Source organism: Silene latifolia, chromosome 11, assembly GCF_048544455.1.
Source record: "Silene latifolia isolate original U9 population chromosome 11, ASM4854445v1, whole genome shotgun sequence".
In the NCBI taxonomy this organism is placed as follows: Eukaryota; Viridiplantae; Streptophyta; class Magnoliopsida; order Caryophyllales; family Caryophyllaceae; genus Silene; species Silene latifolia.
Genome location: NC_133536.1, coordinates 182446106 through 182464568, shown reverse-complemented (window position 1 = coordinate 182464568; position 18463 = coordinate 182446106). Strand labels below are relative to the sequence as shown.

Sequence of the window (18463 nt, the reverse complement as noted above, 5' to 3'; positions counted from 1 at the left end):
AATTAGGGTTTGGGAAACTATTTCGTATTGGATTTTCGTTGTGATTTCAATCATTCCGTTACGATCCTTCTGCAATTTCGGTATTCACTTGCTCTATTTTCAGTTCATCTTTATTGCATTGATAGTATAGGAATTGTTAGTTAGTCTCCCGAAACCGTATTATATCTTTATTGTTAATTGTTTGTTCATTCGTTTTAAGCATGAAACCTTCTGTCTATTTCGTTAATTTCATTGTTGTTATCAACGTTAGTATGAGTAGCTAAATCAATTGTGCTGGGATGTAGGGGAGTTGTAGTGTAGGCGGCAATATAAAGAACACGACCTGATTCGCGTGTTGGTCGATCGACCGCCATACCTGGTCGATCGACTGACCACGCGAGGTTTTTATTTTCGTTTTAATTGTTTAAATTCTTAATTCGACGAATCGAGTGCACACGACTAGTTGAATGCTTAGGATAACACTGACCCATTAGATTGAGAGATAGGGACAGTTGTTAGATCACCAAATTAAAATGACTAAACTATGCTAAGATCGAAAGATAGGTAAAGTTTAGATTTTTAGTCACTTTTCAGGACGAGAGTCAGTATTAGTGATATTAGGGACTTATAGCGAGATCGAAAGGTGCTATCTGTTAAGAGTGGACCGAGAGGACCTCTTTATTTCCCGCCTCATGTGTTTGAATTAGACCTGTTTAATATGCTGCCGCCGAAACTATAATGAACCGACCATCCTAGTACCTCTTTTATATTTGATTTTATATATTTCATTAGTCTACTTTTCTTTTATTTAGCTATAGACCAAACCCAATCAAACTCCCACCTTTTGTTACTTTAGACCGAATTTAAACAACTAGAAATTACGTTTGCCGCTCTGTGGTTCGACCCGACTGCCACTAGCTATAGTTGTAGTTGGAGATTATAAATATTATTTTTGACACCTCACGACGGGTATCAATAGTAACGATGCTATATGTAAAAGTTCTTGAAAAAGGTATAAACATTACCTGAATGCTACTACCTCGATAAATTCTGCATCAATCTGAAGAGTTACATATGTATTAGAAAAATCTAGTGTCTTGTCTTTGGTTTAAAGGGGATGAATTTAATTAAGATAGCACTTACTCCCGTCTCTTCTTTAACTTCTCTTACTGCTGCCACACATATATCCTCTCCCTGACTGTTCATCAATCCAACAGAGATTAACAGCATGCCTTATAGTCTTATACGACATCGAATTTAGTGGCATAAATACCTTTAGCACTTTACCTCGTTAACAACACCAGTAGGGACCTTCCAGATACCAGTTCCTCGTAACCTCGTAACCTGCCACTATTTTCTTGTACTACAAGCAGCTGGAAAAAGAAAGGATATACATTTAGGCCACATATACGACGCTCAAGTCCAAAGTGAGCGTAAAATTCAAACGCTTGTTTCTTCAAACTCGGTTTAGAGATAAGACAATCTAATAGTGTTTGGCATGAATGATCGAATCCAAGATCAAATCTCAATTCGAAATTAAATACCATGTTTGATGCTGCTATATCATAAATCCTTGTATAGCGAAAGTAAATAAAACAGAACCAGGGAAAGGGGCAGTGATGAAAAACAGGTATAAAAACAAGTACCTCTCGTTTCTCCGTTAAGACAATAGCACCAATTCCAACACGATGTGAGGCGTTTGCAGGGATAGTACAGATAGTTTTAGGAATCCAGTAAACATTACTGCAACGCTAAATAGAAGAAATAGCACCATATCTCCACCAGGCAGAGAAGGCAGAGAAGACCTGCACATTCAGGGAATCTAGCTCAGTTTTCCATTAAAACTACAGCCTTAAGATACCAGGAATAACTCGAAAAACAACAAAATAATTATTTTATATCTACTCAGAAAGTTAAGGTTTACATGCTTAATGATAGTGTCAAGTATAAAATGTCGAGGTACCTTAGTTTCCCCCTCGATTTGAAAATGTAAGCCATGGCTGGAGGAAGAATACCGGACAAGAAACAGTTTGCATAAACCCCAGCAAAGTCAAGAGCCTTTGAAAATGTCGATGGAATTAGTCAACTCACCCAGAATCAACAATCGAAAGAAGATGGCTCAAAATCAATTGAATCAAAGAAATAACACAAAATTAAATAGACAACTCACCTGAAACTTCTTTACAATGCGGGATAACTTCAAACTAAAATCAATTTCTAACATGTTACTTTACCTTTTAAGCTTGGGTCTTGCATTCTATAGAAGTTTTCTCTGATATCGTTATGTTGCTCACAACAAGATTGATTTTAGTTTGATGGTAGGGCTAATTCTTGATTATAATTAAGTACTCCCTAATTAATTTAGGAACGTAAGTGAAGCACATGGTGGAATTAGGCTCATCCCTTTTTTTGTTGTAGTTTTATGCACATCCATAACATGATGCTCCCTCCGTCCTCATCATTTATTTACCTTTGATTTGGCACAAAGATCAAGGAACGGGGAGAGGACCATTAGTAGTGGTGGTTAGTGGATAAGAAGTGTAGCATAATGGAGTTGATCAAATTTAGCGTCATCATATGGACAAACCGGGACATAAAGACAATGAAAAGCCAATTACCTCGAATATACAGCATGAAGGGCTTTCTATGAAGTCCATTAAAAAGGATTTGCATGGTAACAAACCAAATCAGTCAATTAGGTGGAAAAAAGGTCAAACATGGTAGTAGTCTTAAAGGCAAACCTAGTATTCAAGCAACATATGTACTAGTTTTCGCTACAAGTTCTATAAGGAAACATTTTCTTTGCTATCTCGGTGGCCTCAATTTCACTAGAGACACATAACCCACACTTGAAAAATTGACATTAACATTCTTATTCACATATAAAGCTACATCTGGGTTCTCATTCACCACAAATCCATTAAAGTGTGAAAACTAGTGCCCTAATAGACTGGCTTGAGGGCCTTCGATGACTCGGTAAAACTTTGGTGTATATTAGACATAATCTGCGTCGCCCATCACAACATGGAAATTACCTTACCATATCTAAAACATGGGCATAAGTTCCATGTTACATGCTTTAAGTAACATACTAAGCTCCTCAATATAGTTAAGTTAGAGAGTAAGACAAAATAAAGGAAAGGACTTATAGTTAAAAATTTGTGAACCTGTTCAATACAAAGGCTAACCAATAAAAGAGAAATTAATCCTAAACAAACTCTGCAACTAGTTAATGACATATTTTCAAGTAGCTAACAACATAAAATCCGAAAATGAACAACATAAAAACAAGAGGAAACGTACCCAATTAAAGCTGGTGAAGACGATGGTTGGCTGATGACAAAGATGGAGTTATGCGCCTCTATCTGCTTAATCTATAATCATATCAACAAAACTACGCAATACTTTTTAGATACTAGACAAAAACACTAACTTCATACAAAAGCCCCAATTTCGTATCAACCCTAAATCCAAAAGAAGCAAAAATTACATTAAGATTTTTCTTTGAAAACAGATGAACCTAAAATTATCAATAAACTAATTATTAAGTTGTGAACTATTAATAAAACTATTTAGACAACAAACAAAATCCCAAGGATAAAAAAATTACCTGATTCTAGGTGGCTGTAATTGAATAAGAATTAGTGATATTGATTTTGCAAAAGCAAGGAGCCAAGTATTTGGGCAAGGACGTCATTGGGGAGGAAGTGTGGCTGGCGTAGGGAGATGACGACGGTGACGGGGTTGAGGACGGGGGTTGGTAGCCGGAGGGAGGGAGAGTGAGTATGGGGTATTGGGGGTTAGGGTTTGGGAGTGAGAGTGAGGGAGAGCGGATTTGGGGAAGAATGTATGTAGTCGAAATTATAAGTGATGGCGGTGAGGCAAATATTTTTGCCGCCTATAATATTCACTTTAGATGCACATCGGTTAAATGCAATGTTCCATGTCCATGACTTTTATATAGACATGGGTTTTATTAAATATCACATGTCCTTTAAAATCAGAAATAATGGACATGTGTTTTTTAACGCAACCGATGTACATATAATTATATGCAAATCAGGTTTTTGCAAACAACCGATGTGCATGTTATGTACATCGGTTTTCCAGATAATCCGATGTCCATCGACTGATGTCCATGACGAGTTTTGTAGTAGTGCTTGGTGGCGACTCCCAACATCTCTAATCGTTTCGAGACCCTTACCGATGTTTGAAATCTTTATCTCATTATACAACATATTCTTATATGTTACAAATTAATTTAGTCATAAAATTAACTTAGATCTTATGCATGCAAACAATAATAAAATTAGAGAAGAAATCGTTTTCTCACCATATAAATTTCGGTCATCATATGGGCACCAACAAGATCTCCTTCTTGTTAGTTCTTGAGCTTTCCAATATTGGATGAACATTCATGACTTCAAAATAGAAGCCCTCCAATTAGTAGCACCCAAGACTATCCCTTAATCCCACAAACTAATATGTACTAGATATTTATAATGTGGTTTACCTTAAAATTGATTACTAATACTCATATACTACTACTAGTATTATTAGTTATTGATTCATACAAATAAGATTCATCAAACTTGATTTTATGATGAACAAGAGAGAGAAGGTAGGATTTTCATAAAAATGTAAGAGAGTGAATAAAATTGAGAAAAATCTCTCTATATTGTTCTCAAAACCGGTTGGCACAATGGAGTAGTGGACAATTTTTCTTTTTCCTTTTTTTGTCTTCACAAGACAAATGTGTAAGCCTTTGTGCATGGTCTTGTCACTATCATGCATTTTAGACAAAAGAATAAGACAAATGGAAAAAGACAAAACTATATACATTGCCCATCAACCGGTGTTTATGTAGTGTAATATGGAGTCCATTTTATTTTTATCAATTGTACAATTATATGTCATACACGCGATTTTTAAAAATCGTTTTAATCTTTTCTCTCGATTTAAATTTTAAGTTTTTATAAAAGAAAGACGGAATTCGATTTTAAAACCCCTAAGTTCACCTTGACTTTCCATTACATTTTCGTTCTCCCTTTTGTTTTTTATCTTCCCTTTTTTATTCGCATTTTGAGGCGTGCGTTCACCCATGGACGGTTCGAAAGGATGATTCATGTCAGCCGACCCCAAATCATTTTGGGATTAAGGCTCTGATGTTGTTGTTGTTGTTGTTGTTGTACAATTGTATGTCATGTGACATGTGACATGTCTTATGTCATGTTTTAATTTAAAATGCATATTTAACAAATTAAATATCATTTACAAATTAAATAAATCATATTTAACAAATTGACTAGTAATTTAAAATTACTTTCTCATAAAATGGTCATTTAATTACTAGTTAGTATAATTAACAACATCCTGTAATTATAACTGACTTATCATTCTCATCTCGCGTGTTTCGCAAACACCGATTAATTTTAGTAATATAACTTCTTAAATTACTAAATGAAATCTCATTTAATCACATTATAATAAGATGTCATTTCTCTCTCTCTCTCTTATAATAATTTGTTCAAATTTAAGGAATTAATTAATCTGTAGCGGCATACAATTAATTAACCTTTTCAATTAAGGGAATCGTCCTTTAGGTGTGACCTCAAGGGATCAACTGATCACCACCGTCGCACGACAGTAATGTCAAACTCTAGCCAGTCAATCATTACCGATATGTGTGGACCAGTTGACTATATATGTAATGTATCATCCCTTTCGTATTCTTGGTATGAGTTTTAATAATGATATTTAAATCATGTGATCGCACTATTGTTGAGGACACATTTCCCAACAATCTCCCACTTGTTCTCGACAAGTGTGCGTTGCCAATTCTCTTGTCCTATTACTATCTCCCACTCAATGCAAGGTGTCTTTCGGGTCGTACTTGCAAGTGATCATATCGAGAGTGGTTTCCTCGATCTGGAGAATAACTGATTGACCGGAATTTATCCACCATGGATACCTTCCGAGCGTGGCCACGCATTTCCAGTTCATTACTCCTCGAGTGGCCCTGAGATATTGTTTTAACCCTGACAAGGGGGTGGACAATTCCTATCGCACTCATTCCCTTCGACTAGCCACAGCCATCATAACCCAAAATATGCCCATTTGACCCCATTTACGAAGGTCGTAGTAACACAATTCAAAGTTAATCTGAAACTGTGCCATCTTAGGCGAACAGTCTTTAGTCAAAAGAATCGACTCATTAGAATACTATAGTAGCTCTCGCCACGACCAGGCTATATAAATTTGCCAGAACTCTATAAGCGGTCACTGCCCCGACAAAGTGTTCCTAACAGTCTGCCTATGTGATCGACTAGTCATCTCACATGACTCTATGGCACTTGAACTTGCCATCAATCACATCACACTCTAGTCACTTCGAGACGTCACCTCATACAAGTGACTATGGGCTAATACTATGTTAATCCGGGTTCACTTTAACAGGGGTCAATGTTGTCTCTACAACCCGTTTGGATGTAACAAAGTATAACAAAAGAGTTTTAAAGTAAAACTCGAACGACAAATGCGATTATCACATATGAATAGTTAATGCCTGATTACTATTTCATGTTCTATAATCTAATTTTGATCTTGTATGTAGTTGTTCATTTCAATTCAATTGAAATGACATGACTCATCATGTTTAGCCTATGAGAAGGCTTTGGTTAGTAGGTTTTATCAACTTCTTGTACCTTACTGAACCTTACTACATACTCGTTTTCCTTTGTAATGTATACATTTGCATCACAAAACTTTCTGAGTACGTGTCGAGATCCAATCAAGACATAGGCCCTCTAGCCTAAGAATAGCTCCCACTGTTTTCACAGTGTTCGGGACTCATCCTTCTTGCACATCCCATGATTGCAAGTGTACTCAATTTCCGTTATAAATATCTCTCATTGTTCTTTATTGCCTAGAATGATTCTAGAAAATCTATTTCTTAAATAACATAGCCACAATGGTATCTTAACCATCCTAATGTGTTTTGATTATGGTTTTGTCGGAAACCATGCGCAATCTCAATTGTCAATTGTCTCTTGTGTAACACCCTTACACAAAATTGCATCAAAAACACTTTGCATTATATCCTTAATGCTTTTGCAAGCACTTAAGGGTAATCAATATGCCTACTTAAATTTCGATTTTGAAACAATTCATCATACTCAATGTATATGAAGTGTTATACATCATTTCCTATTTAATTGATTCGGCAGCGGAAGCAGAATGGAATCAATCAAATATGTTCAACTTGATTGAACTAGTCATGAATCTTATAAAAATAAGACTTCTTATTTGACGCTAATATCATGTGGATTTATCTTCATAAATCCGGATATTAAAGATGTATTATAATACTTCAAAAGTCTTAAATCATTCCCAATGATCAATATGTCATCCACATATAAGACTACTTAAAATTACCGTAACTCCCACTAAACTCCATGTATAAACACAACTTCTCAACCTATTGAGAAAAGTTTTATCACATGATCAAAATGTTGATTCCAACTCACTGATGTCCTACTTAAGACCCTCTCTTAAGTTTCACATTATCTTAGGATTGCAAGAATCTACAAAACTCAAGACATGTATTGAATACATTCCTTCTATTTGAAGAAGTGGGTTTTTAGATTCACTCGCTATGTATTTCATAATAATGAAACACAATCCCTAAGAAGATCCAAATGGACTTAAGCATTTCAACTGGTGCAAAACCCTTTGCTACCAATCAAGCTTTGAAATCTCTCTTTATTAGTGCAAAACCCTTTGTCACTAATCAAGCCTTTTGTTTCGGATTTTCATGTCTCTAAGCCTTGTATTGAGTTGTGACTTTAAACAGTCTTATGTAAGTCATATGTTCATTACTTTCCAGAAGTAATCAACTTGAATCAAACAATTTCTTTGTAAGTTACAAGCTCTTTACTTTCTAAAAGTAACACTAATTCATCATTTTCAACAAGTGATGACTTTAACCTCCTAGGTTTTGAAGAAACAACGTCTTACACGTTCTGACACAAAACGTCTTATGTAGCCAAGAAAGACCAGTTTCTTGCGACATAACATTTGACATGTGCGACATAACATTCTTTGTGGCTCTTGAATAATTTCCCCCACTCTGTCTTCTAGAAATAAACTTGTATTTTAGAAAGACAGCTTCACGAGCCGCAAACCCGTCGTACTCATGATAATTGAAAGGGAAAAATGAGCATTTGTTTCTTGTGAAAACTTACAAACATGGTACCCTACCATGTCATATCTCATATGAATCGTTTTAGATTTAGTGGAAAAATAATTTAGACAAAAATGATAAATTTCCCAAAAGGTTCAAGTAACTCGAGGTAACTTGATTGAAGTCCAAACCATATCGAATAGCATTTGATTTCTTTATTCAATCACACACATTATTCCATAATGCGTGCTAAGAGAGATTAACTTGTGATACTATATCACATTTCCTTTGGCTTATATCAAAGTCTTCACTTTGATAATCCCATCACGACTAAATTGTGATTCCTTGAACTCTTTGAACTTCTTCAAAGATTTCTCTATTTACCTTATTAAGTGAACACATTAGCGTCAACTTAAATCGTTGGTAAAAGAAAATGATCAACCTATTTTGGATCAATGATTTACAACGTCGATCTCCTTTTCAACCAAAAGGCACGAGACATCTTGCTTTGAATACAAGATACGCATATACTATAAGATCTAATGGTTTCAAGAGTACTCGATAACTCTTTGCGTTCATCATTCCAAAATCTAAGGTTTAATCTTAGGTTACCAATTTGAGTCTTGCATCATCTTCATGATATATCATTTAAGTTTGGTTTAGAATATAATCACCTTGATAATGGGCTAGCCATACATCAATTATGGTGTATAGGGTCACAAAAGTGAAACCTCTTTTGTCTCTTTAACAAGTTTATATTCTTATTTAGAGTTTATGCACTTAATAGTCATAATTAAGTACAACTATAAATCCAAAACTAGATTGATTACACAAAGACTCTATCTCTCAACATGATTGTTGCTAGTCGTCATATTCTAATCATCCTATGTATCAAGTACAATGATGAAAACCACCATCGGTTTCTAATATTGACGAAATGGTACTAGCAAAATTTATGTCAATCAAATAAACATTTAAAGAAGAAGATCCCATTAGATGTCCCACAACTAATTTGTTGATTCTTCAAAAATTTGGGGTAGTTTCCTTTCTATTGTCTAACAATTAAGACAATGAAAACTTTATCGGTCAGGATTGATAGGTTTAGTATCGTTATTCTCAATAACGTTACTTTTAACATTACCTTGTATCAATTCCATTCTAATTTTACTTCTTTGAACCTCATCCCTTTCTTAACGGTTTAAGAGAATGCTCCCACTCATTTCAAAGAGTCTTTACTTAGAGAAGCAAAGTTGAATCTTATGAAGATTACTCTTCAATTCAATCGTTTTAGTCTTAAAACTTTCATTGAAGTGGTTGCGTTATTTTGGTCAATTACGAATTTCGACAATTCTAATTACCAAAACAATTTATCGCTTCAAGGTACTTAATTCAATTAAGTATATGAAAAACAATCCATTGTAAATAGATGTGTTAGTCAAGAATCAAAAACCTGTTTGATAATGAATAACTTTTATCTATACTCTTTACAAGAGATCCTTAGCAATGGTTAATATGAGGTTTTAGAAGCAAATTCATATTTGTCTTTAGTTACGATGTTTTAATGGAGATTTGAACTAAAATCGAAATGATATCGTATATGAATTGTGGTAAAGAAATAGAACAATATGATAACGGAATAGTGGAAAAACTTAACATTTATCGTTTTATTAATACTTGTAAACAAGTATAGCATTTACATAGTGACCTCTACCCAACTATGATAAATGATTCCGAGATCCAAATTCATATTAACTTGGGCACGGGGTAGCCGATGAAACCCTTATCAATATAACTCGGTGGATTAACTCTTTAATCGATTCTACTTTTATAACTCTCGGTCGATAAAATTACATTAACATTTATCTTTAGCCCAAAACACATCCGACAAGGGCACGGGGTAGCCGATGAAACCCTTATCCATTACTTTTGTTGAGTTCAACCCAAATTTCGAATAAATGTGTCCATGATCCAAATTCACATTAACTTGGGCACGGGGTAGCCGATGAAACCCTCATCAACATGAATTCGGTGGATAGACATTTATCACCCACTTCACCAACGTAACAAGGTTTGTCTTACGGTAAAGCCGGCTCAGCTCCCTTGCGAAACTGGTACTTCATGGTTTCTACTTTTTGGTAAGGCTAAGTCTCAATTGTTTATTTTAGCGAGAGGTCATGTCAATTTATTATCTATCACGTTTTAAGTGAACTAAAGCGGTGAACTACGATAATTGTAATTGACACGGTCGATAAACTCGATTAAAATGATGATGCATGTTTTAGTTATGGCGATTTAGCGATGCATGCAACATATAAATAAAATGCAAAGCATAAATTAAATCCTAGTATGGCCTTCCTAAAATAGAAAATCTAATTAACTATTACATATTCGGAAACAAACTCCATTGGTCCCTTGAACTTCGGTTTTTTTGGCACGAATCTCGAGGTAACACCGTCTTTATGTATCGTCTTCCTTGAGTGACACCGTCTTCAAGGAACTCCGGAATAAATAAATTACATAATAAATTACATAATTTCCTATTATACATTTGTAATTAAAATAAAATAAATCTATTAAATTACAAAACGGTAATACGAGATCACAATAAATTACAACCGAATCGATATTCCCATACATTTCGGGTAATATCAATTAAAAACTAAGGCCATACTAAGTAAAAATTACATAATTCAAAAAATACATAAAATAAAATTATGACAATCATAAATAAAATGCAACATTATAATATGTATGAACATGCCCAATTTTATGCTAAATCGCCTTTAAGGAGCCAATATCGTATATTAATCAGTTTTTACGGATTTGCGTGATTCAACCTCTTAAAATCACAATAAATTACATAAAATCATATTTATGCACAAGTTAGGTTAAAATCATATAAATTCAAAATTTGAAATTTAAACTCATGAACATTCTGGAAAAATACCATGACACTCATAATGTTAAAAGAACTTAGGTTAAAATTTCGAAAATTTATCGGGAAGAAACTATGTTGCGGTTTATCGGATTAAACAATAATAACCATAAAAATATGAGAAAAATTATATTCATCAACTTTTCAATTTTAGATCTGAAAAATATAATAAAATGCAACATGTGACGTTTTTCCTTAGTCATGAAGTATGTTTTAGCAATTATTCACTAATTAAGTCACTATTTATGCTATTTTTCATCAAAAATTCATAAATCATGCAAAAGGACTTCATTATAGCCCATTATTTTACACACATATTGTAAAATTACATGTGACAACATAATAAATTTCTATGACCAGATTCAAAATTTATCTCATATTAACCTATTTTTCATTTAAATTCGATTTTTATCATGAAAAATCCATATTTCGAGCATAAAAACTCCAAAAATTCTAAAACTTTCCAGATCATCTAAAAATAATATATGTGAAAACATATCCGAAAACCACTGGAAAATTCGAAATTTAGCTAATTTTCGTCCAAAAATGACATTTTTATCATAAAAATCACATTTTAATGCCAATATTATATAAAATGAACAATAAAATCCATAAATTAACCAAAATATCCTAAATACATTTTAGGATCAGAAACTTTAATATGCATAAATAAATTTCGTGATATATCATAATAAACACAAATTTATAAGTTTTATATGTTAATCATATAACTCGGAAAAACAATAACCGATTTGCATGCAAACAACCTAAGGCTCTTGATACCGCTTGTTGGAAATCTTTATCTCATTATACAACATATTCTTATATGTTACAAATTAATTTAGTCATAAAATTAACTTAGATCTTATGCATGCAAACAATAATAAAATTAGAGAAGAAATCGTTTTCTCACCATATAAATTTCGGTCATCATATGGGCACCAACAAGATCTCCTTCTTGTTAGTTCTTGAGCTTTCCAATATTGGATGAACATTCATGACTTCAAAATAGAAGCCCTCCAATTAGTAGCACCCAAGACTATCCCTTAATCCCACAAACTAATATGTACTAGATATTTGTAATGTGGTTTACCTTAAAATTGATTACTAATACTCATATACTACTACTAGTATTATTAGTTATTGATTCATACAAATAAGATTCATCTAACTTGATTTTATGATGAACAAGAGAGAGAAGGTAGGATTTTCATAAAAATGTAAGAGAGTGAATAAAATTGAGAAAAATCTCTCTATATTGTTCTCAAAACCGGTTGGCACAATGGAGTAGTGGACAATTTTTCTTTTTCCTTTTTTTGTCTTCACAAGACAAATGTGTAAGCCTTTGTGCATGGTCATGTCACTATCATGCATTTTAGACAAAAGAATAAGACAAATGGAAAAAGACAAAACTATATACATTGCCCATCAATTTCGGTTTATGTAGTGTAATATGGAGTCCATTTTATTTTTGTCAATTGTACAATTGTATGTCACGTGACATGTGACATGTCTTATGTCATGTCTTAATTTAAAATGCATATTTAACAAATTAAATATCATTTACATATTAAATAAATCATATTTAACAAATTGACTAGTAATTTAAAATTACTTTCTCATAAAATGGTCATTTAATTACTAGTTAGTATAATTAACAACATCTTGTAATTATAACTGAATTATCATTCTCATCTCGCGTGTTTCGCAAACACCGATTAATTTTAGTAATATAACTTCTTAAATTACTAAATGAAATCTCATTTAATTACATTATAATAAGATGTCATTTCTCTCTCTCTCTTATAATAATTTGTTCAATTTTAAGGAATTAATTAATCTGTATCGGCATACAATTAATTAACCTTTTCAATTAAGGGAATCGTCCTTTAGGTGTGACCTCAAGGGATCAACTGATCTCCACCGTCGCACGACAGTAATGTCAAACTCTAGCCAGCCAATCATTACCGATATGTGTGGACCAGTTGACTATATATATAATGTATCATCCCTTTCGTATTCTTGGTATGAGTTTTAATAATGATATTTAAATCATGTGATCGCACTATTGTTGAGGACACATTTCCCAACAACCGAGACGAAACCGACCGATCTAAAACGATCCGGTCGAAAGCATTTTTACGCCATCGAGCGTGGCTTTGAAAAGACCGCTGCCATTGTCCACAGATCAGCTGGGCATGCGCATGTGGGCCGTTGTCCACAGATTGGCGACTCCGCTGGGGAAAACTAGGACACTAATGTCTTTGTGATCCCTAGATGGTGAGACTCGAATGAGGTATTAGTTGGAATGCATTAATTGATATTTTGGTCACGGTCAGGTTCCTTGTTCGGGCCCATAAACTAACCCTTTTCAACCAATTAGCTCGTCTCGTCGGCGTGAATTTTCTCATCCCCGCGTTTCAAATTCCGATTGAGTCAAGCATACCGTTGACGTTACACATTTCTGTTTCGTCAAAGAGCTTTCATCACTTTCGAGCACGAGGCTACGGCACCCTCCTTACACATTTTGTTTGGATTGGTATCCCTCTCGCAAATCGGTGTTTGATTGCTTGGTGTGTAACCCACCCTTCTAAGCCAAAACCCGCGTCAGCATTATGCATAATATAATGAAACTGTGAGTGCTTATATGCTACTTGATCATAAGTCCTTCCGTGTCATTTTCAAACTTTCAAAAACACCCTTTTGCGCCGTTATAATGGCCGTTTCAAACCTCGGTATTTCGCCGACCGTTGCACGCCTTTCTAGGCCGTCGTAATGACGATTTTCAAACCCGGTTTTTATATCCATTTCAACACGCCTTTCTAGGCCGTCATAATGACGATTTTCAAAACCGGTTTTTTATAACCATTTCAACACGCCTTTCTAGGCCGTCGTAATGACGATTTTCAAACCCGGTTTTTATAACCATTTCAACACGCCTTTCTAGGCCGTCGTAATGACGATTTTCAAACTCGGTTTTCTACAACCATTTCAAATCACCTTTTTATGTCGTTATAATTTCCGCGTCTAGACACGGTTTTTAACCCGTTTCGCGCCGACAATGGCTTTTTCAAAACCCGAGAAAAGCACACACCCTTTTCTCAAGACACTTTCGAGATCCCGAGGACCATGCACCGTCCCCGAGACCTCTTCAAACATTTCAAAACCCGATTTTCAAAATATACAATTTTGAATTTCAAAAACCGTCTTGGGAAACAATACATTGTTTTCCGAGCCGACTTAAACTCAAAACCGTCTTTTTTAAATAAACTTAAGACAACCCTTTCAACTGACCGACTTGCGGGGATCCCTATCTTCGGAAGCCTTCCATAAAGCGACAAATGAATCCTTTTGAAAATTTCTATTTTCGAAAACTTCAGTCCACCACTCCAATTCCGCCTCGTGTCTATTGAGTCGAAGCAAACGTACTTATAGGTCTTTACTTATGAGTCGTCTCACCACGAGACTTGTCCAATGGCATCACGCCGCTACGTTGGACGCATGTCAAAAGTTCGGTCGACACCGTCACGTCATAAATCGAGTCAGCACCGAGGAACCACACGATCATCCTCGTCTTGTTGAGTCGGATCTTTGTCCCGTTCTTTGTGTTGTCTGCGTTCAGTCTTTGAGCCGTGTCGGATTGAGTTGTAATGTGAGCCGTTTTTCTGCCTCAGATCCATGGCCCCGTCTTCAACTTCGTCTGTCAACAACAACAACAATGATAACAACAGAGATGTCACGACTGCTTAGCTAGCCAGCCTGCTCACCGCTCTTAAGGTCACCCTGGATCGTGTCTAGACTCGTATCGACACCCTGAAAAACAAGGAAACTGGAGAACATAACACTCCACCTTTGACTGAAACCGAGAAGAGGCTCAAGCTCTTGGAAGAACAACTCCTAGCCCGGGGTAACAATATCCATCTTGAGAATAACCGAAGGTTTGAACCTGTTGGGGATCAATTACCCGACAACTTTACCCTGACCGATGTGCCCAATTTCAAGGGAGTGGAGGACCCTCTCAATCATATTCGAGCCTTCAAGGACTACATGGCCATAAAAGGGGTCAAACAGGAACTTTTCACCCGGATCTTTCCATCATCCTTGGAATCGATCCCTGGCCAATGGTACTACTCCCTTGACCCAAAAAACCTCACTACCTGGGATGAGGTCGCAGTTGAATTTGCTAAGCAATATGCCGACAATGTTGAAATCCAAGCCAATACCCGTACTCTTGAGGTCCTAACCCAGAATGACAAAGAGCATTCACCGAGTTCTTAACCCGTTGGAGGAGGGTAAGTACTCAGATGGTCAGCAAGCCGACTGAATGAACCTTGGTGGAGAAGTTCGTCAACAATCTCCGCCCAGTGTATGCCAACTTACCGAGGTACCAAAACGTCAAGACCTTCCAGGATCTGCAAATTCTTGGGAAACGCATTGAAGACGACCTCCGAAAGGGTTTCCTAGCCAAAACAACTGGTAGAGGCTACCAAGGATCCACATCAAAATGAGGAGAGAATAGCTGCTGAGTCTTATAAACAGCTTGATGATGCCAGGCTTCTTTTCTTAGCTCAAAAGGCCAAAGCTCAGTGGGTCAATTTTGCTGATGATAACACTAGGTACTTTCACAGTACCATTAAAGCTAGACGTGCCCAAAACAAGGTCCTCAGGATTCATGATATGAATGGGGTGAACTGTACTGAGGCTAATGCCATTGAACATGCTTTTGTTGAGTACTATCAGGCTTTGCTAGGTAGTTCTACAAAGGTTACTCCTGTTTGTAGAGCTGTAGTTAAACATGGTAAGGTTGTGAGTTCTGAGCATGCCAGGGGAATGGTTAAGCAGGTTACTGATGATGAGATTAGGGAAGCTCTCTTCTCTATTCCAGTAGAGAAAGCTCCTGGTCCAGACGGGTATTCTGCTGGGTTTTTCAGGGATGCTTATGACATTATTGGAGGTGATGTGATTAATGCTGTTAAAGAATTTTTTACCACTGGTAGACTGTTACAGCAAGTTAATGCCACAGTGCTTACTCTTATCCCAAAAATGGATTGCCCTTCCTCAGTCCATGATTTTCGTCCCATTGCTTGTTGTAATGTCATGTACAAATGCATTTCCAAAATCATTTGTAGTAGGCTTTCTGGAGTTCTGATGGATGTGGTTAGCATGAATCAAAGTGCCTTTATTAAAGATAGAGAGATTGTTGACAATATTCTCATTTGTCAAGATTTAGTGAGGCTTTATGGGAGGAAAACTTGTACCCCTAGGGCAATGCTTAAAATTGATCTCAAAAAAGCCTATGATTCTATAGAATGGGCATTTCTTAGAGATATGTTGGCTGCCTTGGAGTTTCCTGAGAAGATGGTCCAGTGGATTATGGTGTGTGTATCCACACCTTCTTTCACTATTTCTTTGAATGGGTCACAGTTTGGGTATTTTAAGGGTAAACGAGGACTGAGACAAGGGGATCCTATGTCCCCTTTGCTCTTCACTCTTTGCCTGGAGTATTTTTCTAGGATTCTGAGAGTTGTCACTGAGAAACCTGAGTTTAGGTATCATTCTCTGTGTAGGGGGTTAAAGCTTAGTCACCTAGCTTTTGCAGATGATCTCTTATTATTCTGCAGAGCTGATATTCCATCTGTCACTATTTTGTTGAGGGCTTTTATGACCTTCTCTGAGGCATCTGGGTTATGCATGAATAAGACCAAGTCTGATGTTTATCTGAATGGTGTTAATGACAGTCTTGCTACTAATCTTGTTAGGCTTGCAGGGTTTAAGTTGGGACAATTCCCATTTCGTTATTTGGGGGTGCCAATCTCTTATAAAAGATTGAGTGTAGCAGATTGTAGTAGGGTGGTGGATAAGATTGTAGCAAGGATTCGAGGTTGGGGAGCTAAACATCTTAGCTATGCTGGGAGGCTAGTGTTGGTTAAAGCTGTCCTTACTCAGTTGCATGTGTATTGGGCTAGGATCTTTCTGTTACCAAAAGGAGTGCTTCATAAGGTGGAGAGCATCTGCAGGAATTATTTATGGGCAGGGACTGCAGAGTACAAGCATTCTCCTCCTGTGGCTTGGGAGACTTGCTGCTTACCAAAGGAGCATGGTGGTTTGGGCATAGTTAATTGTTCTCTGTGGAATGCTGCTCTTCTTGGAAAATATGCGTGGTGGATTCACAGTAAAAAGGAGAGTCTCTGGGTTCAGTGGGTTCATCATATATATATAAAGCAGTGTGATTGGTGGTTATATGAGCCTTCTCGAATTCCACTGGGCATGGAGACAAATCTGTAAGATAAAGGAGCTGCTTAAGCCTGGTTTTTTGAATGGTGCGTGGGATGGCAACTACACTATTCAGAAGGGTTATACTTGGCTTCTTGGTCCATGTCAGAAGAAGGATTGGGCTCCTATAGTTTGGAATAGAGTTTGTGTGCCCAAGCATAATTTCAGTACCTGGATTTTTGTTCAACAAAGGTTCTTAACTCAAGATAGGATGGATAAGTTTGGTATTTGTACTGCTGGTCTGTGTTACTTATGTGGGATGCAGATGGAAACTCATAGGCACTTGTTTTTTGAATGTCCATTTAGCTTGCAGTGCGTGCTGCTACTGCAGGCATGGTTACAGATTCAGTGGCAGGGAGATGTGGTGGCTTGGCTTATTCGGTGGAGATGCTGTTCCCTGTTGAAAAAGCAGGTGGTTATGGCAGCGATCTCAGCTCTTATTTACCACATTTGGGAATGCAGGAATAAGAGTAGAGTGGAGATGTACATTTTGCAGCCAGCTTGGGTTGTTAAGAATGTACAGAAGCTGGTCAGTTGTAGAGTGACAAGAGGAGACTTTGGTAAGGGGAGGTCGAAATGTCTGGCTTGGTTACACAAAATTAATGTAATAGATTAAGAAGATTAGTTTGATTGTAGGTTGGAATGATGTATGGTGGGTATACTTGATTTTAATGATATTCACATTTTCACCAAAAAAAAAAAAAAAGGATCCACATCAACCGGATCTCGCCCTTATGGTCAGACGAACAAGATTTAGGAGGTTAACCTCGTTGAGCCAACCTCCAAGAGAGTCGAGCGCCCCAGAGAGTGTTCACTAATATAGGGTCAACTTATGCAAGCGCCCTAAAAAGGCTCATGGACCAGGGGAAGTTACAACCAATCAGACCCACCCCGGATCCGTTCGATGCTAAGAAATCCCGCTTCTGGAACCCTAATGCCTACTGTCGATACCATCAAGGGAAAGGGCATGATACAGAAACCTGCTTGAAACTCAAACACATCATCCAAGACATGATTGAGAAAGGGGATTTGCCTTTGCCCCAGCCGTCTAAGCCAAACAACAAAACGAACCCTCTCGGAATCCACGCTATCTC

The 18463-nt window shown here is 36.4% G+C and overlaps 1 protein-coding gene across 1 annotated transcript; it reads right to left on the bottom strand.

Annotated features, from left to right (window-relative positions):
* Nucleotides 1–954: 954 nt before the first annotated feature.
* On the bottom strand, nucleotides 955–2203 carry LOC141614452 (nudix hydrolase 2-like). The gene is made up of 6 exons (XM_074433196.1): nucleotides 2150–2203; nucleotides 1943–2037; nucleotides 1620–1722; nucleotides 1267–1323; nucleotides 1123–1173; nucleotides 955–1039 (listed from the first exon to the last, which is right to left on the bottom strand). Exons 1-6 carry the CDS (start codon nucleotides 2201–2203, stop codon nucleotides 1001–1003), a joined length of 399 nt encoding a protein of 132 aa, XP_074289297.1. The 3' UTR covers nucleotides 955–1000.
* Between the last annotated feature and the right edge of the window lie 16260 nt (nucleotides 2204–18463).

Coding starts and splice junctions, on each gene's coding strand:
- LOC141614452 (XM_074433196.1), bottom strand. CDS start 2,203: ATGTTAGAAATTGATTTTAGTTTGAAGTTATCCCGCATTGTAAAGAAG. Junction 1,723..1,942: donor AAATCGAGGGGGAAACTAAG/GTACCTCGACAT, acceptor TTAGCGTTGCAG/TAATGTTTACTGGATTCCTA. Junction 1,040..1,122: donor AAGTTAAAGAAGAGACGGGA/GTAAGTGCTATC, acceptor GTAACTCTTCAG/ATTGATGCAGAATTTATCGA.